A 26100-nucleotide genomic window follows, 5' to 3' on the forward strand; every position below is an offset into this window, starting at 1 on the left:
TTTGGCCTCCAGCTTCCTTCTGTAGGCATCTCTGCTCTGCCTTAGCTTCTCCGTCAGCTCGTGTTAAACACTCCTTAGTTCTTTTTTGTCCCCTGACCTGAAAGCTTGTTTCTTCCAGTTTAGCAGACTTTTCAGTTCACTGGTGATCCAGGGCTTGTTGTATGTTGGGAAAACAGCATACAGTCCGGGTTGGCAGTATGGTCTGTTCACAGAATTTGATGTACTCTGTAATATACTCTGTCAGGCTGTTGATGTCCTCCCCATGTGGCTCACACAACACGTTACAGTCTGTTGTCTCAAAGCAGTCCAGCAGTGACTCATTAGCCTCCTAAGCCCACCTCAACACTGTTCTCATGGACACAGGCTACCCCTGGACAAGAGGGACATGCTGAGTGTTAACAACACCAGGCTGTGATGAGCTCTGCCTAGGAGGGGAAGGCCTTGCATTAGCATACAGTAAGCCTAGTGTGGCGTTGTCTCTGGCGGGACAGTTAATAAATTGGTAGAATGTTGGCAGAGTTTTGTCCAAAGCATTGTGGTTGAAGTCCCCAGTAATGACTACATACGTGTTTGGTTGCTGCATTTGTAGTGGAGTGGATGATGTCACGCAGTGCTTCCCCGTCAGCCTTCGTAGGGATGTAAACAGTGATCACAATGGCGGGCGTGAACTCCTGAGGCAAATGATAAGGCTGCATCCCCACAGCTAGCAGTTCAATGTCTGGACTCCAGAAACATTCCTTAACAGTAACATGTCTGGGATTACACCACTTCTCATTCACAAACAGTGCAATCCCTCCTCTCTTCTTCTTACCGCTCTGAGCCAGGTCTCTGTCCGTCCGCACACAGTTGAAGCTGGGTACCTCCACGCTCCAGTCTGGGACCCCTGAATGCAGCCACGACTCAGTGGAGGCCTTAAGGCTCCACTGTTGGTATTCCCACTGAGTCCTGACCAGCGCAACAAGCTCATCCGTTTTATTTGCTAAGGACCTGATAACCGGAATAGACGGTCTGTATCTCTGTGCCTTCGCCCTCCATTTGGCTCTGGCTCTGCAGCCCCGACGTCGTATCTTCAGCTTTTCCAGGGCTACAATCCTCTCGCCGGGCAGCAGCGGGTGTTTACACAACGCAATCAGCTGCTCGCGTGTGTGGACAATGCCCCCACTCCCCTCTGTACGGCCCTCTGTTACAAAGAGTGCAAAAAGTAAAAGAAAGGCCACCAAACGTTGTAAAACTGTGTGCTAACACACACAACACAGTTATCTAAAGCACAGTTTACAAATAGAATGTAAAAAGAACAGAAATAACACACTAATGAAAATGAACAAAAAACGAACGAAAATGACAGAGCTACTGCAGCAGACTGCCACCTAACACAGTGCGATCTTGCCAAGCTTGTTAGCAATAAGTGATCATAATGCAGTTCAGAACAGTCAACAAGTAGTGCCAAGTCAATTGTATTTATACAGCCCAAAATCTCGAGTCAAACCTTTGCCTAAAGGGGCTTTTCTGATCTGTACATCACAAAAGAAAAATTCGCTCAAACAAATTCTTTGAAGATGGAAATGCAATTGAGGTCATGTGTACAGAATAGACCAGGAGTAAATTTGCAGTATGGACAATTATGATGACAAAATTATAGATACACTGTGAACATATATGAAGTATGAATCCAGGTGGAGGTGGAGCAACTTCAGTTGTCCCCAGAGAGATAGGACCAGAATCACACAACTTCCTCTCCACCATGAACACCACAAACAATTTAACTGTCAGGACAGACAGTTCAACATTTTAATTGTCTGGATGGACAATATAACATTTTAATAGTGTGGCTGAACAATTAAACATACCAATTTTCAAATCTGGGTAGGCAAAGGTGCAAATTTGGGTCACTATCAGCCAAGGACAGAAAGATCTAATTTACCTATGTTGCATAGGTTAAAAACAGGTGGTTTGGGGGATTTCTTCAATGTGTTACTGTTACTAAATTAGGCTGGTTTGTTGAGCAGGGTCTACAACCAGCATCTCAGTTTTATCAGAATTTAGGAGAAGTATTATTACTTCTATGGGCAATATCAATACTCCAGTCAGGAGTACTATCATCCAATGTGTAATATCAGTACCTGGCGAATCTCTAATTTCCAATGTGCAATATTGGTATTTCCACTGTGCCATGGTTAAAACTTTTAAACACTATATATTGTTACCACTCCCATATTTCACATTTCCCCATACTAGGTTGCTAATTTCTGTATTGACCCTTGTTTAAATTGTTCATATTTTTCAATTATTTATTTATTTAATGTCCTTTTTACTGATGCCCTCTATTTTTTGCTATCCACTTTGCTACTGTAATACTGGAAATTTCCCCACTGTGGGACTAATAAAGGAATATCTTATCTTACCTCTTATAATTGGCCAAGGTGAAATATAATGAGAGAAAGGCAGAGGGCTGAGAGCAGAGCCCTGAGGTACTCCATATTGCACATCTGAAAATGTAGCTTCATTGTGAGGAACCCACTGTGTTCTTTCAGATAGGTTGGGTTTACCACAAGAAAGCCAAAATTAGATTAGAGTAGATTACATTCAACTTTATTGTCATCGTCAGAGTGCAGCACAGAGACAACAAAATACAAAATGCAGAGACACCAGATTGATTTTGTTGGATTCTGGAGTAGACAATGGTCTATGGTATCAAAAGCCCCACTGAAATCCAGTAATAGTATATGTAGTCCAGTTGAAGCACAGAGGTGGAATCTGAATCCATAGTAAAAAAGATTGTTATTCATCACTTCAGTAAATGTAGTTTTAGTGGAGTGACAGGCTCTGAAAGAATATTGAAAAGATTAAAAAAGATTAAAGTTGCTGAGATACAAGCATTTTACCAGCATTTTGAGAGGAATAAAAGGTTAGAGACAGGTTGATAATATTCAGACAGCCTGGATCAAGGTGTGTTTTTTTAAGTAGAGGTTTAACACAGCAGTCTTAAAATTTGTGGGGATAATGCCAGTCATAAGTTGCAAATGAGCTATAGGTCCAGGAGATGGCCAGAGATCTTTAAAAAGTTTAGCTGGTTGGGGTCGAAGGGGCAGGTGGTTGCTGTAGAAGCTAACACCAGCTTAGAGAGATAGTCTCAAAATGTTTAATAGCTGAAGTGAACTGGAATTTAACATAAGAACATTGCACAAATGATTTTAGATAAGTAGCTTGAGATGAGCAACACATTTTGTACCTAATCTCATTTATTTTCTGTTGAAAAAATCTAAAAAAAAATCATGAACCTTAAAGGGTGAGCAGCTAATAGATAGGTGTTTTTGATGTTTATGATGAGCATGGCTACAGTGTCAAATATAAGTAGAGGATTGTGTTTATGGTTAGTAGTTGAGAGCAATAAGCTGCTCTGGTAGCAGACAGAGCACACTTGTAACACCATGTACCATGAAACCATGATCCTACGTGTGTGTCTGTGTCTGTGTATGTGTCTGCAGGAGTAAACGTCATAAGTCTGGCTCTATGGAGGAAGAGGCTGACAGTCCAGGAGGGGAGTACTACCACTCACCTTCCTCCCCTGCCAGCAGTTCCAGGAACTGGACTGATGACATGGAAGGAGGTAACAGAATACAAATATGAACAAGAGCAAGACTTATTCGCTCCAGTGTCTGTACATGGACGCACAAATAACACTTATCATTAAAGCAGGGGCGGGGAACATTTTTCTTATCAAGAGCAATTTCAATTTTTATAACATCCTTCAAGGCCCACACTTTCAAACTGGGGGTTGGAGTGCAGCGGGCCATACTAAGCAAATATACACATATATCACTCTAACCGAGAGGGGTAAACTTATGGGGTGTGATCCTCACTATCAGGAATCAGGGGTTAACCCCTGGCAACATTTCAGCAGTTCCCTCTACACATCAATACTGCTAGACAACATCATACAGATGGTCCTGGTGACAAGTAATTTCCCTGATAACAAAAGTAACAACACAGAAACAATCCATTTTGCAGTTTGCGGGTCCATCACTCTTGAGATTCGCTCTAATTTAGGTGACAGTTTAGCTCAGTGCTTTGAGTGACCACACTTCATGGTAGTGAAGCAGATAAGTGAAATAATCATTCAAATGGTGATACAAGCATGAAATTTGGTACCTGTACTCTTCAAGGCTACTTTAAAATAAAAAAAAACGCTGGCCATGCAAAAATCCAAGATGGCGACCATTTTCCAAGGTGGCCGACATGTCACACTGAGCCCCATTGTAATTGCTTATAAAACTGAAGAAAAAAAAAACATAATTATTTTCTAAGTCTAGGGTTTTGGACACTAAAACGGCAAGTGAAGGTGATTTTGTCCATGGCAGTTGCTTATTAGATTTTAACCAAGACAGCGTCCAAGATGGCTGCCGCAAAAGACAAATTTCGCCATATCTCAGCTACTAATAGAGACAGACAAAATTAATGATTTTTGTGTAGTCACACCTCACATTTGCAAGTGCACAGAGCTGTACAGGTGAGACCCAGCCTGAAGCACTTGCACTTGCCACGACTGATTTGCAGCCGCATTTGATCAGCTGTTGGCAACTCTTGACTTAGGGGGTAGTTGGCTGTCCAGAAGACCTGCCATTCTTCACCAACCTTCTGACATCCCCAAGTCAGCAGGACTGTCTGCTCCTAGCTGACATTTGGTTGCCTGGGCCCAAACATAGGCAGCCTGCTAGGTAGCATGCCTGGTGTGCTGGAGCAGAGCTGAGCAGAATTGCCTCATAAGGCAATTTCTGGCAAATATGTCAAGTCTGGCCTCATCCACAGTGGCAGCAGTGCTGGACCTGTCAAACATCAGTATGACAAACTTCTCCAGTATCTCCAGGTCGCCATCTTCCACTGTGATAGGGTACTGGCTGAGCTTGGAGAAGAAAGGGGGAGACCTCTGGACAAATGTCCCATGCCAATAACATGCCTTTTTTTTTGGCTTTTTTTGCCTTTTTTGTGAGAGAGACAGCTGAAGACATGACAGGAAAGAGGGCAGAGAGAGGGGACGACACGCAGGAAATGAGGGTGGTCCAGGTGGCAGTCAAACCTGCGGCCACTGCAGAGGACTGATAGCCTCAGTACAATGGCCACGCACCTTACCGACTAAGCTTTAGGGGCGCCCTGACTAACATGCTTTTGACCTTCTCCTGGCCAACATAGCGACACAGGCAGGGCCATGCAAAGACCTTTGGAGGGGCAGGTGCTCAAAGTTAAAAGGGGGCACATGGAGCACGAATTTCAAACGCCATACATACCTTTCAATATAACTGGTTGAATGGTAGCAACCCATATTCATAAAGAATGTAACATGGAATCATAACATACCACCATATCGAAGATACAGCCTATATCCACAAAGCCATAATTCAAGCTGTGCATTAATTTAGGACATATGAAGTAGACAATGTGTTAAGTTGGATTACCATTAGACACTGAACTGTTTAACTGTGGCTACTCTTCCTGGAGTCCTGTTCTTCAGTTTTAATCAAATTGGAGGACAAAAATTTATCAATTCTGACACCTCTTTATTTTAATTTCACAGCTTTATTTTTGTTTTCTAACCCCAGTAAAACCAAATGCAACCAATTGTTTTGACACAAACATGACTTCAACATGCAGTGTTTCATCCTGTATATTAACAGACATGTATTCATATTGTGTAACTAACTGTAACTGTAACTGAAAGTGGAACATTAATAATGAGAGAAAGAGAATAGAGGAGGGGTGGGTGTGTGTGTGTGTGTGTGTGTGTGTGTGTGTGTGTGTGTGTGTGTCTGTGTGTCTGTGTGTCTCTGTCTGTGTTTGTCTGTGCCTCTCTGTGTTTGTGTCTGTGTCTCTGTCTGTATCTGTCTGTGTCTCTCTGTGTTTGTGTTTGTGTCTGTGTCTCTGTCTGTGTCTCTGTGTCTGTATATGTCTATCTGTGTTTGTCTGTGTCTGTCTGTGTTTGTGTCTGTGTCTCTGTCTGTGTCCGTCTGTGTTTGTCAGTGTCTGTCTGTGTCTCTCTGTGTTTTTTACACATCACAGTGGCATTTTTCTTTGTTGCAGTTATAACAGCAACTTCCTGTTGCCCATGCTCTGAAAAATGTCAATGACGTCACTGAGGTTGACTGGAATATCCTTCTCAATTGCCCGTAAAAGAAGCTCTGACAACCTCTGTTCTGTGCAAAGGGTGCAAAGTTTTGTTTTCACCAGCTTCAGTTTTGAGAAAGAACATTCGACAGTTGCTGTAGCCCGGAAGGGTGCCATATGTCTTCAGCAGCTCAGTCAAGATAGGGAAAACCAGATGTGCATTGTTTTCTTTGACCACTGAAAGAATAGATGTCACACTGATTGGTGAGGGGCATGAGTATGAAGTATGGAAGACCTTAAGTTCTGTCTGCAATTTGTCTTCTTCTTCAATGTTGTAGAACGGGCAGAGTTTCTTCACAGCTTGCAGTGCCTCTGTTGGATTTTTTGCTGTTTTCCAGTTCTCTGGGACTGTCAGGCAGTGGAGGGCATTCAGGATTTCCCATGTGGAGTTATCTTCTCCTTTAAAGCGTCTCTGAAGCTCTTGTGTCATTGTGTCAATGAAAACGTAATACACTTTAACACGGTAGTAGTCTTGCAAAGTAGGGAAAGTGTGGTCAGCAGTAGTTATTGTGGCTATGACCTTGAACCTTGCTGGCATTTTCCTCCTCCTAGCTTGACCAGGAATCTCAGTTGGGGGGGGCAGGCCCACTGATGCAGCCTTCTCTGTAGCCTGTTTATACATGTTCTCAAACTCCTCCTCTGTTCTGCTGTGGGCCAGCCTCTGAAAAACTCCATCAACAACTTTGTATGCTGCAGTCAGGTCCATGTCTTTCTGCTGCAAAGCATCAGAGGCCATTGCAGTCACCTGGAAGATTGGACAGGTGATCTCCAGACACAGGGAGTTGATACTCTTGAGAAGAATCATTGCATCACCTGCTGAAGAGTGTGGTGGATCTTGCTGTGTCATTTCCTCATGAAACTGCATGACAGCTGGGAGGACCTTCCTCAGAGGGTGAAGGGTAGTTTCTCTGCAGGCCCACCGTGTGTCTGACAGCTACTGCAGCTCCAGTGGACGCCGATCAGCGTACATCATCTTCTGCATTTCAATAAATGCAGAGTGTGGTTTGGATGAGTTGACCACAAAAGTATAAAGTTTTTCAACAAAGTTGAAAAAACTGACAAAACAGATGTTCGACTTCTACTTTCAACTAACACCAGATTAAGGCAATGGGCCTTTGGATTTCTTTTTAGAAGTCTTGACTGAAGTCCGCTCATGTTTGCAGCACCATCTTACCCTTGACCCTGGATGTTTTCCAACTTCAGATCATTTTCTTCCAGTAGAGCTATCACTACCTTTTCAAGAGCATCTCCACTTTGGTGTGAACGTTACACACCTGAAGAAAGCGCTCCTTGATTTGCATGTTATGCACGTACCTGATAACAAAAGAAACCTGTTCAGTGTGTGCAGCATCTGTGGTTTCATCCATGAGAGTTGAAAAGGTTTTGCTCTCATGGATTTCTTTTTGGATTACTTGTTTGACTGATATAGCCAAAGCTTTGATCATATCATTCTGACTTCTGTTGGAGAGGAGAGAGACAAGAGGTCTTTTACCAGGTCCCTGCTTCTGTTTTATGGATTCCAGGTGTAATTTGATTACACTGTCATATTTGCTAAACAGCTCCATCAACTCTAGGAAAATACCTCGATTTTGGCTTGACAGGGTCTCATCGTCTCCTCTAAAAGGCATGCCCTGTCTTGCCAGGTAAAGAGTGGTGGCTAGTAAGCGGGATAAGATTTCTCTGTTTTTCTCTTTCCCTGTCTGTAGCAGCTTGTGATGCACGGTCACCCATTTCGAAAGCTGCCTCCAGTGATCTCTTTTTAAAGTTGTTCCACCTCACCATACCACACATGTGTGATTCTGAGGCACTGTGCTCTTTAATTCTCTCCAGAGCCTTTCTCCACCAATTAACTCCTGATTTCCATGTTTTGCAGCTTGTGTATTTTTCCTCACTCAAAAAAAGACGGCAGCTGAAACAAAACATGGTGTCAAGACTTGGGGAGTACTCTAGCCATGTGTTGTTCTCATACCATTTCTTTTGAAATGACCGCCCCTCTTCATTTTTTGGAAAGGATGAGAGCGCTGGTTGACAGGGTCAAGTGCTGTTGCACAACTGAATGGAGGCCTCATCATATTTGATGTTTAATTGCAGGACATGGGCAGGATCATTTGGGTGGGTAAGTCCAAGTAGGTGTGAGAATGTTTGCCTCCCTCTGGTTTCAGTCTCCTCCTGGCTTGATGCTCCCTCTACCTCAACATTTTGTGTACTCTGTAATTCAGGCTCTCCCTCTCTCACTCCAACCTCTGTCTCCTGGCTAGCTGCTCCCTCTACCTCAGCATTCTGTGTGGGCTCCTCAATAACCTCTGACACCTTTCCTTCAGTCTCTGTCTCCTCCTGGCTTCCTGTTCCCAGCACACTCTCATTTCTCTGAGGCACAGTGTCTTCCTCTTTCTCTCCTTCCATCTCCTCTTTCTGTCCTCCCATCTCCCCCTCTTTCTCTCCTTCCATCTCCTCATCTGACCTATTATCACTCACTCCCTGTCCATCTGGAAACAAGGCACAATTTGCTCTTGGATTAATCTAATTAACACCTCTTACACCTAATCAATAATTAACCCACTATACATAATGATAGATAATGTAACAAAACAACAACATTGAAAATGTTTTTTTATTGTTGTTTTCTCTAACTGAATACCTCTGCAATGTAAATAGCTGGTAAATGTGTTATTCTTACCTTTTGTGCTCTTTGACATCCACCTGGCGAGGGATCCACTGCCTTTCGCAGCCTCACGCAGCTCCTTTTGTTTTTGCTTTAACCTCTTCTCCTTACAAGGCATCTCTGCAGAATGAAATATGATCGTTAAACTACAATCTGATGCACATAAAACACACACACACACACACACACACACACACACACACACACACAGTGACATTTCATACCTTTTCAACAATTGTACTGTATAGCCATGAATTTAATCCATTCATAATCTGCCCTTTATTATTCCTATTGCTAAATTAATTAAGTCAAAAATAATTAAATGATATAGAAATCATGTATATAAATATTTTTCTGCTTTTATTCAGTTTGACTATTGACTTTGCGCAAGACAGCAAGGTTCTAAAAGTTATATAATTTGTATGCATATTATATTTAATTTGTGTGTAAATGTTATAAACAAACAAGTACTGATATGTTTAAATGGGAGGTTGAGAAAATCTAAATTAAAATTCCTCTATTATTGTTGTATTTATACTGTAATAGTCCAAAATTATGTGAATATGCATATTGCATAGTTTTAGTGAAATAACATAGTCTATGCCTCATTGCCTCTAGAAGCATGGGAAAAAACACCTTGACAGTAAAATAACTCATGATATCTCTCTAATGCACTCTGCCCATGACAATTCACTGTTAGAAATTTTCCTGTAAAAAAAACAGTAAACAACTGGTAGCAGGGTTGCCATTATGTTACTGTAAAATTAACATCTTTTTACTGTCACTCAATTTACAGTTTTGTACTGTTCATGAAAAATACAGCATGAACTGGTTTTTAAAATTACTTTCACTGTATTTTACAATTAAATGACTATTTAGTTTGTATTGTTTACACATTTTAATAAACTCTTTTAAAAAACTAAATTAATTAAGACATGAACAGTCATACGATTACATACAATTAAAGGGACTTTTGTTAAGAAAAATATGTTAATAGACCTCACTGATTGTAGGTTTCACAAAATCTCTGTTTGAACCTGGCTACACGCACAGAAGGCAAAAATAAAATGTCCTTTGTGAATGAAGAACATAATCATTGATTTTTCAATCTGTGATTACAATGTAAGAGAAAAAACTTCACAGCTTCTTATTGCACTTTACTTTTTATTTGAATGTAAAGTTGAAAACTTCACATGCAGAACAATTGCATGTTAAATGAGTGCTAACAAAAACCTTAACAAAAAACCTTAGCACTCATTTTGAGAGAGAGCCTTCTCTCTCAAAATGAAATGAAAATAGTGCAATAAGTAAGTATAAAGCACTTACACTCAGACATATTGACGTGATCAACTTTATCAACTTTTTAAACTAACAATATATTGAAAAATATGATAGTCTTTAGAAAATTAAACCAGTGACCAGTACAGAACAAACAGTTCACTTGAACTTGCCCTATATCATGTAACATCTGAATATACTGTGTTGAGAGCAAGATTCCTCAAAAATAGTGTATCATCAATGTTTTCTGGGCTAACCTCCAAATGCTCAGTATCAGCAGCAGCATCCAGCTGCATGTCACAGAGCAAATCACGATCATCACGAGTGCCACTAGTTCCACTTACACCTGCTGAGACAATGATAGAAATCAAATTTCCCTCTCTACTGTCTTTGTGTTTTCTGGACAAATGAGAAGTAAATGTAGATACCACAGTAAATGCCTTATCACATTGCTTAAAAGGACATGCAACTGTCCGCCCTTCTTTGATGTGCCCTTTAAGATGAGAAAAGAGCTCAGTCAAGGAATCACATTTGGCAGTGCAGAAGTCAACATGGCATGTCAGGTCCACTGAAATACTCAATCTGGGCTCAATCACACATTTCTTGTTTTTTCTGTGTAGCTGTGCTTTCAGACCTTCACATTTTCGAAAGGTCCTTTTGCAATTAGGCATACAACACTGCAGTACTAAATTAGGTATGTTGTTGTGAATTTTCATATGGCTCAAATAGGCCACTGAGGTGCTAGACTGATGTCCACAGATCTGACAAGAAAACACCATTGCAAGCCAAAAAGACTTGACTGTTGTGGTTCAATAAACAGTAAACTACAGTTGTAAAACTGTGAAGCAAGAAAGAAGAAAACGGCTCCTTTTGCCAGTTCACCTGATAGTTGCTTATTTCAGTGTTTGATGTCCGAAAAGTTAACTGATCAATTGTGTCATGTGATGAACATGAAAGTATGCTGCTTACTATGATCAGTAGGGCAGCGGTAAAGTCATCTACTGCATCTGCAATATCAGATAAATGTGTCAAAAATGAATCTAAATACAAATGAACAGTCAATTGATATGATGCACAGTGCACGGTGAAGAAACAATCACGGTTACAGCAAAGCAAATCTTCAGTACTTAATTTGTGATCCAATAATTATCTTTAAAATAATCTTGCCTTTATTTGAATCTGCACTGTGACACACAATAATTACCATGCACTGTAGTCTTACATAATGTTAGTCTAATTCAACTGTTGAAGTGACTTACATAGACTGTAAAATGTTTACACAAGAATATCATAAAGCTTCATGAATTCACTGGCAAAATGCAGGTGTCAACACACGTTAACTTAGTAGAAATTCAAATGTGCTCCTTGATTAATTGGCAATCATCTTTGTAAATTTAGCTGCTAAATCCTTCTAGCATGATGTGCACATGCTGTAATCATCAATGCAAACACAAGAAAACATCGCTTACAGTAGCTACATACTTTGCACCAATTTATAAATCAAATAAAATTGCTACTCACCAAATAATTAGTAAGATGGGGATGGATCAGGAAAGGCGAGTATCTAGCTTCACATGTGCAGCTCAGGTGAATCACTTCCCAGAATGCAAAAAACACTGCATGATACTGTTAGTTATGATACTTTAACGGTAAAGTGCTGTAATTTAGGAGTACATTACAGTTCTGTTAAAAAACAGTAAATAGGGTGTAATTTAACAGATTTTCTTTAGTATTAACAGTAAAGCACTGTATTTTTAAAAAACACCTTAATACTGTTGAAATCCTGCTGTAAATTTACAGCAATCATTTACAATGAAGAGAAGCATACAGAAACAAATAATAATAATTAAAAAAAAAAAGCCTGACATACTTTTTCCCCACAGCACGCTGTGTGTGGTTAACTAGCGGCTATAACTTGTGAGAGGTGTGTATGCAGAGTTGGACGACCCAGAGGATGCTCATTGTTCACTTCACTTCGTAAGTCATCTTGCAAGAATACACCGTGCACAAACGAATACCGCTGCAAAACGTACTCACCGGACCAGTTGTCTACTCCCTCGGGTCTTCTTCGGTTTCGCGAGACTAGCAGTGGCCAACTCCCGCAGTTTAGCGATTAGCAGCAGGGTATGTCTTGGCACGTCAGGGAAGTGACGGCAGAGTTAGGGCACGTTGTGGATCACGTGACCGACCAAGGTAGATCTAAATTATTGTTATTTTGTTTTATATATTATTATTTTGGGCCACACAAACGGACCCTCTCTTTCTCTCTCTCTCTCTCTCTCTCTCTCTCTCTGTCACTCTCTCTCTCTCTCTCTCTCTCTCTCTCTCTCTCTCTCACTCTCTCACACACACACACACACACACACACACACACACACACACACACACACTTACAAAAAAAAAAAAAAAAATCACTGACAAAAGGGCACTTTGGGCATCAAGGGGCAAAGGTGCAGGTGCTCCAGCACCCCCCTGTCCCCATGTGGGCAACCCTGTCTGCCAGGAACTGGAACAACTCCATCTTGTTGTCATTATGCCTAAGGAAGTTGCGCCAATTAGACGGAATGGTGTTCTTGTTTGTCACCTTACGTCTCCCTTCCTGGCCGCGTTGGGACCTGGTCTCAGCTTTGAGGCTGGATGTCCTTAATTGACTTAATTCTGTACTTACAAATGTGGAAATGGCTCCATCGGATTCTATGGCCCAAATGTATGTGCACACCAAAAAATCATGTGTAATGTTCATTAGTTGCCTAGGTATGAATACAGCCATCTTGGATGCCATCTTTGTAATCAAATTGTATGTTATGACAATAATTAAAACCAAACTTATGAAGTTAGTTATCAAGAAACATTTTTATCTTAAAAATCCATTAGGCAACAATGGAAAAGAAAAGAAATAAAGCAAAATGTGGTCAGGCAAGGCAGCCATCTTGAAAAATGACCACCATTTGGATTTTTGCATGGCCAGCATTATTTTTGAAAAGAGTAGACCTTGAGGAGTACATGTACCAAATTTCATGCTTGTATGACTATTCGAACGATTCTTGTGAAATATGCAATTATCTGCTACACTATGGGGAGCATACAGGGGAATGATTGATATGAGTCTGCAGCGATATACACCCAGTGGCCACAGTGTACTAGGTACACCTACAATCTGTTATCCAATTTACCAGCTCAGCCATAAATTCTGCTTTTATGTTACCTATAATGTTTTATAGCTGTCTTAGAGGTGTCAATTCAATTTTGTTATAGCATCAAGGCCATAGTCGGTGATATTGTATTTAGATGCATTATACCTGTCGATATAATGTATTTCAGGACAACACCATTAACTATGGCATCAGTAATAAACATATAATTGAGTTTACACAACAAAACTGAACATTATGAAATTCATAAAAGCAGAATTCATGACAGAACAGTTATATACTTTTCTGTCACCTCCTAAAAGATAGAGAATAAACTGTTGTCTTGAGATACTGTAAAATTAAATGTCATCCAAAAAAGATTAAGATGTTGGTTCAGCAAAGTCAGTCTCCCATGGTTTCACATGTTAGCTCTTTAACAGAGAAATATGTGAAGTAATTAGCGATCTGCAATTATACTTTCTTTTTACTGTGATCGTCCACCTTTGCGCTGGCAATCTTATGACCTGTCACTAATGCACTGTGTAACAAAGGATGTGGGTAATGCTTGAATTAACCAAAGAACAACCTTGCTAGATACAAGCTAGCCATGTTCTCTAGTTTCATTATAAGCAGGTGTACTGAAATGCTCACAACTAAGTGTTGCTAACTACAAATTTAATAACTGAAGATGAACTTTATCTGCCAAACATTAACCAAAATTAGCTACATGAAATACCACTATTGACTAGTTTCATTAGAGGTCAGGTAATGCATACGACAGTATATGGAAGTGTTGCAACTCTCCTAGGAGTTTCAGTAATTGTTGTTGGCTACTCACCTGCCATTCTGTGAGCCTTGTGCACTATAAATCTGCTCTTGGTCCAGCTTCCTTGTTTGACCATTCTCAGTTTATAATATAACCAGTCCTCACAGTCTGCCTGTCCCACTATAACTAGTCCACCTCTCTCTTCTCAAATTCCACAAATTTTTCAAACATTTTTAGCTGGAAGACACGCTGCAGTCCCAGCTGTGACGAAGTTGTCAGAAACAGCAGAAATCTCACTCAAGGTAGAAGTACATTGACATAGTAGCAAACTTAAAAGTCACCATTGTAGTACCATTAGCATTTCAGCATTTAGTATTTAATAATAACAAGCAACTTCAGGTAGAAGAAATATTCTGTAATTCTGTAAGTTGTCAATTGTCAATTGGGGATGGCTGTGGCTAAGGAAGTAGAGTCATTGTCCACTAGACTTCAAAGCTTTTAATTTAATTTAATTTTAATTTGATTTATGTTCCAGTTCTCACTTAAGGTCATGTTCTTAGCATCGTTTATTTTATCTGATAAAGGCTAATTTGAGGTTATCAGGTTATCTACTCATGATTCACCTGTTTTCAGCACGTTTTATTTTTCATGAGACGGAACTGCTGTATGGCATTATGGACACAGTGATGTAGTGGGTAAGGCTTCCACTTTCATGTAGGAGTTTTGGGGTTTGAATGTTACCTTAATATGTACTCTCTTGGGGGTGCCCCTGTTAGCTCACTTGGTAGAGTGCGTACACTGTATTAAGGTTAAGTGCAGTGGCCCTGGCTCAATTGCACGTTTTCGTTTCAAATGAGAGGTTTCTAGTTTCACGGTGATGAATTGGAATAAGGGGCTAATAATGCAGTAGTGGTACCAGAGGTTAGCAAAAACAAGATTTAGAGCTGTTGTTAAGTTAAACCAGCAAGCTAATAAATAACAGGGTGTCAGTGCCTTAGGTGCTTGCACCAATGAATATGAGTTTATGTTTGTGTAGAAGTTTGCTTTTGTGTGTGCTTAAGGTCTGTCTCCTCCAGTGAAGAAGGCAGAGCTGGACAGTCCCTCTCCCCAGGAAGATTCACCAAGACAGGGTGCCTTCACTCAGCATCAACGGCCAGTCATAGCTGTTCACAGTGGTCAGTAACACACACACACACACACACACACACACACAGAGATACATATGATTTACTCCCATAAGGAGAACACAAAGAATAAAATGCCATTTACTGTATTGTTCCTTCCTCTCTGCCTCATCTCTCCCTCTGTTCAGGTCTGTCTCGGAGTCCTCACCCTTCTTCATCTCTTCATTTCCCATCCTCCTCCTACTTCCCCCATGGAGCAATCCGCTATCCTCCTCACCTGGCCCAGGACCCCCTAAAAGATCTGGTCTCATTGGCCTGCGACCCTGCGAATCAAACCCCCAGCTCGGTGAGTACAACCAGTCAAAAGGTCAGTACGTCACAGAACTCCAAATACTGTTCCCTTTCTCCACTACTACTTTAACTGGCTAACCGCTAGCATTTTACTAGAAATAACTACACAAGTTTTCACAGACAGATTATTACAGATTAGAGAATCCACCTCTAATGTAGGTGTCTAGTAATTTCTTGCTCAGTAAAATGAAGAAAACCCATACCAGCCAGTTGCAGTATCATAGTGCCAGCAGTTTCATACCTCCACACAGAGAGAAAGAGCAAGAGAGAAGAAACAGCAAATGTAAGAACAAAGAACCTACTGCTCATTGCAACACTCAAATATTACATATTTATCAGCTAATACTGATGGTCGAGCGAAACTGACATTCATAAGACAGAAATGGAAAAATATACCTCAGTTATTGGTATTGGGAAAGTGAATACATTGGGAAACAGCCAGCGCCAAAATAATGCATTAAACTTAAATAAATTGCTATCCCCAAGGTCACAGGACATATCCACACTTATATCGATCCATTGATAAGCTAAAATGGTCGTTAATATGCGTGAATAGCTGCACTGATATGCTAATACATAGCAACAAGCTAGCAGGATGCATGGGCTAGGTCTATTCCCTGGTAATAAGCATGTACAGAAAAACGATCTCTAACAGAGCTTATACAAGTTATAAAACTGATACATTCTTATTGCTTTAGCTATGAAACACTTAAAAGAATTCAGTTTGAAATTCCTCATTCCTGTTCAGAATGGTAAAATGTCGAGAGCTCACTGAAAATAAAAGAGTCTGCATTAAAGTACTTCATGATGCTGTATGGTCTCTAAGACAAATAGGGAAAGACATAGTGTTCTCACAGTGTCTCCAGTATGCTTTGGAGTCAATTGCCGAGACTGGTACTTACAAAATGTGCCAAGGAAGAGGCAGGAAACAAAAGTTAACTGAAGCAGATGTCAGACACCTCAAGATTTTAAGTACTAGAGACAGAAGGAAGACCACTGATGATCTTCAGGCAGAGATGAATGCTTCTAGATCAGAGTCTGAGAAAGTCTCCAGAATGACCATAAGCAGACGACTGATGGAACTAGGCTTAAAGCGAAGGATAGATACTAAGAAGCCATTATTGAGGCCTGCAAACATCCAGAAATGCCTCAGATTTGCCAGGGAGCACAAACACTGGACTGTTGATGACTGGAAGAAGGTATTCTGGACGGACGACTCCAAGTATGGACTCTTCAGTCAGCATCGTCGTGTTTATGTCCGCAGAAAAGCTGGAGAACGTTTTGATGCCAGATGCATTGCACCCACTGTGAAGCACGGTGGAGATTCCATTATGGTATGGGGTTCCATTTGTGAAAAATTAGTGAAAATCGACAGTATCATGAACAAGACCGTCTACCATATCTTAGTGCATCATAGAATCCCTTCTGGACTGAATCTGATTGGGCGTGGGTACATATACCAACAAGACAATGACCCCAAGCATACTTCAAAGCTGTGCAGAGGCTATTTGACCAAGAAAAAGGAATCTGGAGTACTGGAGCTGATGGACTGACCAAGTCAAAGTCCGGATTTGAATCCCATTGAACAAATTTGGGATTTAGTAGATTCAAAGATTGATCGCACAAAAGTTTCATCTAAAGCAAGTCTGTGGGAACAGCTAGAAACTATTTGGAATTCAATAACAAAAGCAACTGTTGAAAAGTACATAAATACAATGCCAGCAAGAATGCAAGCTGTTATCAAGGCCAAAGGAGGCCATAGAAAATATTAAGTTTTTTGGTTATTATGTGTGGGAAAAGGACTCTTTAGTCGTTTCAGTTTGTTATTTGCCAAATGAATAACATTTTTAGTTTTAAACAAGTTTTTGAAAGATTTCCTAAATATTTATGTTTTATTGCTTTTATGACAGGTGGTCTAATAAATTTGTTAAGCACTGTATATATACATGTATATATATATACATACATGTACACACACATAATTTTTTGCTTTAAAGATAAAAGTTTGCTTTAAAGATGCCTTTGACTTCAGCGTGCAAATGAATGAAAACGTTTGGGCTGTGTTCTTAGGACTACAATGATCAACTGTGTAATTTATAGTATTGCAGTATTTGTTAAATATGAGTATATTTGGTTGTCTGCCTGTCTGACTTTTCTAGCTGAATGGCAACAACCAAGTTAAAGTGCCCAGTCACTACATCTCATCTCAGATGTTGGCACCCCCTGGACCAGCACCCTCCCTGGCTCCTCCCCCATCTTCCCTCCCCAGGCCAACACTGCCTGCAGAGTCAAAGGCCACTACCACCTCCTCTGATGGTGGAGCAAACTCCCCCACATCACCCAGTAAGTGGTCAAAACCCTAACAAACCTCCATTGACAAAATGAGTGTGTGACAGACATATACAACATATATTGACATTACTTTCCGATGGATGTTTCAATAGAATATTTTACCATTTATAGTCCTATATTTGTATATCCAAATCCAGAAAAACACAAAAGGTTCACTGGTGTAAAGGTTCCCAAGGGATATTTCAGACTGACTGTTTCAGAAATAATAAAATATATGAAGGAAGACAACAGTAACAGAAGCTCATGAGCAATAGTCGTGACCCTGAATGAACTAGAAACATGAAACTCAACCCCATAACTTGAAAAGATATGCAAGTGTTTCCTAAGAAATAGAAGCCCAGTCAGCCAGATGGTAGCACTGTATTCGGGGCTATTTACCAATAGAATTTGTTGAATTTTTTGTGTAGTAACACCAAAATTGGTATAGAGCATCAGGGGACAGAGATACACATTTCTGTTATAAATGAGTAAAATCAATCAAAAAATGTGAAAAAAAATTCAAAAATCACCAGGGGCTGGGCTAAGCAGGAATATTGCTATAACTCATTAATGATGTGTCCAGTCACCATAAGCCCATGTACATCTTCAGGCCACGTTTGGGACTAGCCCTACTGCAGCATTTTTAGCACGACCAATACGGGGACCAAAAACAAATGCCTCAAAACCCAGTGAAGTTTCATCATTTCAGTGTGTCTGCTCAGGGGGCATGTACTAACCAAAATCTGAAGTGCCATATTGATTTTTGCTAGTGGACATTACCTATCATGTATTTGCTTGGAACTCCAGACACTGCTGAGAAATTCTGATTAATCTCCTTGAAGACATCCCGCACTACTCCTGAACACACAGAGTTTTTCTCAAATCCAGTGAAAGGGGCAAATGGTGTAACTTTGAGTGCACAGTATTGAAATTCTGCAGGCTTTGTGATGTTGAAACAGGTGTGATTGGTCTCACTCTTTGTTTAAACAGAATTCAATTCGCTGAAGTGACTTTGCTCGGCTTGTTGAATCCAAAAACCTGCTCCTTGCTGCTCCTGCCTGTATGGTTTGAACTTGGAATCACGGCTATGTTCTTTGAATTGGATGTTGTGACCTGTGTGTATTCAGGGCTTGATTTACTAAGAAAGCAGGTCAGTGAGCTTTGGACTGAGCTCTGCAAGTGAAGTAGAGCTCAGTTGACACTGTGTAGTAGTAACTGCACATGTGAAAATGAATCTTATTAAAATTTCAATATTACAATGTTTAGGACCACCTACATTATTACTGGAGAAGTCAAACAAACCTCATGGGAAATTAAAGAAAATAATTATAAGTACTAGTAGAATAAGATGGTTCCTATATCTTTAAATATATCAATTGAAGCTGAGCCCAGGTTGCAATCACATCAAAATATCCCCAGTATCCTTGTTACCATGACCATGCGTTTAGTTGTGACGACCTTTAGAAATACAGGTCACACAATGTGTGTGCGTGTGTGTGTGTGCATGTGTGTGTGTGTGTGTGTGTGTGTGTTTAAAAAAAGGTGTTGAATGTGAAGTGAACGTAGAGACAGCTAGACAGGATAACCCAGTGATTCAGTTAGGTAAATTTGATACATTCTCCTTTGTAGATCCTTTGTGGTATGGACAGATGTTGACAGATTTTATTAAAAATACTGCATCGTGCAACTTTACAATAATATGGAATTATTAAAGACAGTATGAGACTGATGTTGTTAACACGAACACCCTCAGCATACTCGGCCCCTGGGACCCCCCCTGCCAATCGCACCTCCTTCGTTGGAGTCACTCCTCGAGACCCAGGTGGACTCTACCAAGCTCAGGTTAGTGTGGTTTACTTAACATTGTCAAGCTAAATCTAGGATGAGATACACTTGACCCTTCAAACCCCCACCCATCTCACCATGCAAATACAGTAGTTTCAAAAGATGCTTCTATATGGTAAGGTTTCAGTATATCCACCTGAGACTTCTGTCACTCCTAAAATATAATATGCAAGAGATGAATAACATTTGCTTTGTGATGGTCAAAACTCAATTTTACTATATTGTTAATGTAACAAAAGTCAGTTCAAGAAATGTTATTGCATCGCACTCAAATTTAGTCTCTCAGTTTGTGCTAAATTAGGAGGACTGAGTATGATTTGATGTATCCACTCTAGAGTAGACTCTAGACCTAGGCAGGTGGGTGTATACATCAGTAGGTAATTTAGGTATTTAGACACATAGCTACATAAAGAGAAAAGCTTGATGTCCCATGTTAAGTTTTGATTGTGTTGTTGCTACTGCATTGCAGTGCCTCTGTTCCAGAAACAGCTCAGCCAGTACTCTTTAGAAGTCTGTAGTCTCTTTCATTGTCTCTCTTCTTGTCTGTCTGTGTATTTCTGAAGTTTGTCACAACTAAATATGTGGTGGGATACATACATAGAGGTTTGTAAAGACAACTAGGTTATTAGGGATATTTCAGCAATGTAGTTAAAATCCAATCCCAGTTTCACAGAAACAGAAGAGAAAATAATGTCGCAAAACATCTTGTACCTTTGGTGAAACGGGATTAAAACCGAACTAAAAATACCACAGAGCAGATTCAATATGTTCAATCTGGTGACAAAACAAATGGAAAATTTGTGTTTGACAGAGTAGCAGTGCTTGCAGGTTCATTGCATGTCACACTCAGATGGGTCTAAAAGGTCTTGATAGCTATCTATCTGTATGATTTCAGTTTTGAGGCATGGCAGACCAGTGTGGAAGAAGTAGTCAGGCCTTTATTTAAGTAAAAGTTTCAATACTGTATGTCATGGTTTGGGTGGGAATAGGACTCAAGAACAGAGACACAGACAGGAAATTGGGTTAAAGAAATTGTAAATGTGCAAGGTGGTAGCTTGTAGCAGGGAGATCCAGTGAACAGCAGGTGAGGCACGTAGTAAGAGGTGATTCACAGTTCCTGGAGCATAAAGCACTCAGGTGGAGGGAGTACTTGCGTGGCAGGCACGTGGTGATGGAGGCACAGGTGGAGCAAGGTGGTAGAGGGTTGGTAGTGTGAGGCAGGCGGAGGCACGAGGCTGGGCAGGTTGGTGGCAGAGGCGCTGGGACTACAGATGGATGCAGGTGAACTCACTTATCACAGGAGAAGCAATCAGAGACAGGAATAATTAGTCACTGGCAACAGAACACTAGAGAGGCAAACAGTAAAAGATAATAGCACTAGTAAACACTGATAATCTTGGCCGACTATACCACAGAGTAGTGGAAACAATCTGGTGATGAGTTAAGATGAGTTCCAGCTGAGACGGAAGCCAGCTCCCAACACCTCTCCACAAAACACAAATGTCTAGAGTTTCTTCAAACCACCACACTACAGTGTTTAAATGCTCTGTTAGAAATCAGAAAAATCAGAAATCAGAAAAAGCTTTATTGCCAAGTACGCTTTTACACATACGAGGAATTTTTTCTGGTGAAATTGGTGCACGACACATCTACTAAAATATGACACATCTACTAAAATAAGAGCATAAAATATAACAATTTAAATATATATACACAAGTCTGTTTTTGTTGTTGCTATTTACCGGAAACACAGTACTGTTTTTCAGAAAGAAGTCCAAGTTGAGCATTAATGTAACGCATAGAGTTATATTTATATCAGTCAATGTGACAGAATGAGTCCGAGGTGGAATGTGAAGAGTGTCAGGGGGGGTTCCGGGCCTTGTTGGTAAGGCTGACAGCAGATGGGAAAAAACTGTTCTTGTGGCGTGAGGTTTTGGTCCTGATGGACCGCAGCCTCCTGCCAGAGGGGAGTGGCTCAAAGAGTTTGTGTCCGGGGTGAGAGGGATCAGCCACAATCTTTTCTGCACGCCTCAGGGTCCTGGAGGCGTACAGGTCCTGAAGAGATGGGAGATTGCAGCCAATCACCTTCTCTGCAGACCGAATGACACGCTGCAGTCTGCCCTTGTCCCTGGCGGTGGCAGCAGCGTACCAGATGGTGATGGAGGAGGTGAGGATGGACTCGATGATGGCTGTGTAGAAGTGCACCATCATTGTCTTTGGCAGGCTGAATTTCTTCAGCTGCCGTAGGAAGTACATCCTCTGCTGTGCTTTCCTGATGAGGGAGCTGATGTTCGGCTCCCACTTGAGGTCCTGGGAGATGATAGTTCCCAGGAAGCGGAAAGACTCCACAGTGTCAATAGTGGAATCACAGAGGGTGATGGGGGCGTGTGAGGCTGAGTTCTTCCTGTAGTCCACAACCATCTCCACTGTCTTTAGAGCATTTAGCTCTAGGTTGTTCTGATTGCACCAGGTCACCAGATGGTCAACCTCCCACCTGTAGGCGGACTCGTCGCCATCAGAGATGAGTCCGATGAGGGTGGTGTCGTCCGCAAACTTCAGGAGCTTGACAGACTGGTGACTGGAGGTGCAGCTGTTCGTGTACAGGGAGAAGAGCAGAGGAGAAAGAACACAGCCCTGGGGGGATCTGGTGCTGATGGTCTTAGCGTCGGAGAGGTGTTTCCCCAGCTTCACGCACTGTTTCCTGTCGGACAGGAAGTCTGTGATCCACCTGCAGGTGGAGTCAGGCACGCTCAGCTGGGAGAGCTTCTCCTGAAGCAGAGTTGGGACGATGGTGTTGAAGGCAGAGCTGAAATCCACAAACAGGATCCTAGCGTAGGTTCCTGTGGAGTCCAGGTGCTGGAGGATGAAGTGGAGGGCCAAGTTGACTGCATCGTCTACAGACCTGTTGGCTCTGTAGACAAGCTGCAGGGGGTCCAGGAGAGGGTCAGTGATGTCTCTGATGTGTGAGAGTACAAGGCGCTCAAAGGACTTCATGACCACAGAGGTCAGGGCGACGGGTCTGAAGTCATTAAGTCCTGTGGTCCTTGGCTTCTTGGGAACAGGGATGATGGTTGAAGACTTGAAGCAGGCTGGCACATGACATGTCTCCAGTGAGGTGTTAAAAATGTCACATGTTTGTAACATGTGACATTTGTAACAGTCCAGCACACAACATTTTAAGTGAAAAGAATAAAACTATCATTAGCATTAAAATATAGTTCAAGCACCAAAAGTAACAGTACTCGTTATGAAGAATGGCCCATTTCAGAAAAATATATTTTTAATTATAAATTTTTGTGTCTAAGAATTAATGTGTAAGAGTTACTAGTATTGCAGCTGGTAAAGGTGGGGGTAATTTTAACAATGTAATCCATGAAAATACATCAATACAATTTAATAGTTTATTATATTTTATATTAATAATTTGACTCTACAATGTGGCTTGTAACTAAAACTGTCGAAATAAATGTAGTAGAGTGAAAAGTGCAATAACATAAATTGGAAATACTCAAGTACAGTACCTCAAAACTGTACTTGAGTACAGTACTTGAGTGCTGGTGAATGGAAGCACAATGATGTAAACAGTATACAAGCAGAGATGTAATGAACTCAGATTATCTATTGTATCTCTTTTTGAAAATGCAGCAAAAAACAAACTTCAGCCATAACACTGGCATTTTGTAGTCAGTCAAAAATGGTGCTAAATCAGCTCTCAGGGGATGTGTCTCACTGTGTACAATGTAGGAACAGCTTTTAATTGACAACCAAAGATTTTCTCTGACTTTCATCATCAACTTTCATCTGGGACTGTTATGTTTTTAGCAGAGTTCAAAGGGGGCACCAGGCTCAGATAGATGAGACAGAAGGCAGATGAAAGTGTATCCTTTTAATAAATATAATGCTGGGTATGAGTTTGGACAAGGCTTTTTAATTCTATCTCTTAACTGTACTTTTGGTAACTGTGTCGTGATGTTTGTGTGCAGTTGTGCAACTTTTTTGGTGGCCCTCCTGTTACTTTTTGCCTCTTCGGAGGGCCGTACAGAGAGGAGTTGCATTGTCTACACACGTAAGCAGCTGATGGCATTGTGTAAACCAACACTGCTGCCCAGAGAGAGGATTGTAGTCCCAGATGACCTGAAGAGGCGACGTTGGGGCTGCAGAGCCAGAGCCAAACAGAGGGCCGAGGCACAGAGACACAGGCCTTCTGGTCTGATTGATCATCACGGGGAATGTGAGGTCCTTGGCAAATAAGACAGACAAGCTTGTCACGCTGGTCAGGACTCAGTGGGAATACCATCAGTGCAGCCTAATGGCTTACTGAGTTGTGGCTTCACTCACTCAGATGTCCCTGACCGGAGCATGGAGGTACCCGGCTTCAGCTGTGTGCGGGCAGACAGAGATGTGGCTCAGAGCGGTAAGAAGAAGGGAGGACGGATTGCACTGTTTGTGAATGAGAAGTGGTGTAATCCCGGACATGCTACGTTAAGGACCCTTTCTGTAGCCCTGACATTGAGCTGCAAGCTGTGGGGATGTGGCCTTATTATTTGCCTTGGGAATCCATGTCCATCATCGTGATCACTGTTTACATCTCTCCGAAGGCTGACAGGGAAGCAGCGCATGATGTCATCCACTCCAGCGTAGTGGAGCTACAAACACAGCAACCAAACGCATTTGTAGTCATTAATGGGGACTTCAAACACAATACTTTGGACAAAACTCTGCCAACATCCCACCAATTATCTGTCCCACCAGAGACAACACCACACTAGACCTACTGTATGCTAATGCAAAGGATGCATACAGTCTCACTGCCCTTCCCCCCTTAGGCAGAGCTGATCACAATCTGGTGTTGTTAACACCTCAGTATGTCCCTCTTGGGGCAGCCTGTGTCCACAAGGACAGTGAGGAGGTGGACTCAGGAGGCTAATGAGTCGCTGCTGGACTGCTTTGAGACAACAGACTGTAATGTGTTGTATGAGCCACATGGGGAGGACAACAGCCTTACTGAGTGTATCACAGAGTACATCAAATTCTGTGAACAGACCATACTGCCAACCTGGACTGTACGCTGCTTTCCCAACAACAAGCCCTGGATCACCAGTGAACTGAGAAGTCTGCTAAACAGGAAGAAACAAGTCTGGTCAGGGGACAAAAAGAACTGAGAAGTGTTCAGTATGAGCTGAGGGAGAAGCTGAGGCAGAGCAGAGATGCTTACAGGAGGAAGCTGGAGGCCAAACTCCAACAGAACAGAGTGAGGGAGGAGTGTACAGGAATGAAGATCACGTGGCTCAAGGCAAGAGACAGACCAGCAGCCGGCAGCCTTGAGAGGGCCAGTGAACTAAACCACTTTTTCAACAGGTTTAGCTCACAGCCAAGAGTGGCCTTGCATTCCCCCGCCCCTTCACATCTCACCACTATCCACAACAGCCTCCATGACCCCCCTCTGCCCAAGCTGTCTCTCTCCAACTCTCAACCCCCCCGGTGATCCCTCCCTTGGACTCAACCCTCACATTCAACCTGAGCCTGCGCGTGCAAGAGCCCAGGTGCTGTGGAAGACATCCTGCGTGGTTCCTGTTCCAAAGAAGAAGTCTCCATCAGGCCGCAAGGAGGACTGACCAGTTGCCCTGACATCATTCATGATGAAGGTGCTGGAGAGGCTGGTCCTGGCCCACCTAAGACCGCAGGTGAAATCATCTATACACTTTGCCTACCAACTCCATCTGTGTGTGGACGACACCATCATACACCTGCTGCAACGTGCTCACTCTCACCTGATTTGTAGTGGCAGCACTGTGAGGATCACTTTCTTTGATTTGTCCAGTGCATTTAATACCATTCAGCCACTGCTCCCTTAACTTAACTTAAACAGTTAATCTGCCAACCTCACAAACCCCAATATTTCAATGTTACATATCATTTGCACTTCTGCAATATTGCACATACTGTTTATTGTTTACATTTATTTATCATAGCAACTTGCACAGATTTTTCTGGTATATAGTTTATAGTTCTCTCTCTCTCTCTCTCTCTCTCTCTCTCTCTCTCTCTCTCTCTCTCAAGAACTGCTGTTAATACTTGTTTATATCCTTAGCTATATTGTATATTGCTATTATTCCATGTTTATACAATTAGTTGTATTTTTTTGAGAACATTCTTTTTCTCTTAGTTTATATTCTGATCCTTATTCTTCTTTATTGTATATATTTTATGTTTATGTGTATGTTTAAACTGCTGCTGCAACAAAAGAATTTCCCAAATTGGGATCAATAAAGTAAAAGTCTAAGTATTAGTCTAACAGGAAAAGGAGAGAGGACTGCAGATCTCCACAGGGACAGTCCAAAATTGCACAATGTATAAAGGGCCTAAATGTCCGGAGAGAATGCACTACTTGTGAAGAGACAAATGAGTCAAGTTCATTTTGATTGATTGCCTTACAGTTTGGGTTGAAGGGTGAAA

The 26100-nt window shown here is 41.5% G+C and overlaps 1 protein-coding gene across 7 annotated transcripts in view; it reads left to right on the forward strand.

Moving 5' to 3' along the window:
- nfic (nuclear factor I/C) overlaps positions 1-26100 on the forward strand; it is a 184250-nt gene that overhangs the window by 96735 nt on the left and 61415 nt on the right. For 2 of the 7 annotated variants that reach the window (XM_076722651.1, XM_076722683.1), the window contains exons 8-12: positions 3486-3607; positions 15055-15168; positions 15306-15463; positions 17628-17811; positions 19553-19641. In XM_076722651.1, the coding sequence (XP_076578766.1) occupies positions 3486-3607; positions 15055-15168; positions 15306-15463; positions 17628-17811; positions 19553-19641 (667 nt within the window). The remainder of the gene's footprint in view (positions 1-3485; positions 3608-15054; positions 15169-15305; positions 15464-17627; positions 17812-19552; positions 19642-26100) is intronic. The other 5 variants (XM_076722673.1, XM_076722698.1, XR_013075865.1 and 2 more) reach the window with 3 other exon arrangements.

Source organism: Chaetodon auriga, chromosome 3 (genome assembly GCF_051107435.1).
Source record: "Chaetodon auriga isolate fChaAug3 chromosome 3, fChaAug3.hap1, whole genome shotgun sequence".
Lineage (NCBI taxonomy): Eukaryota > Metazoa > Chordata > Actinopteri > Chaetodontiformes > Chaetodontidae > Chaetodon > Chaetodon auriga.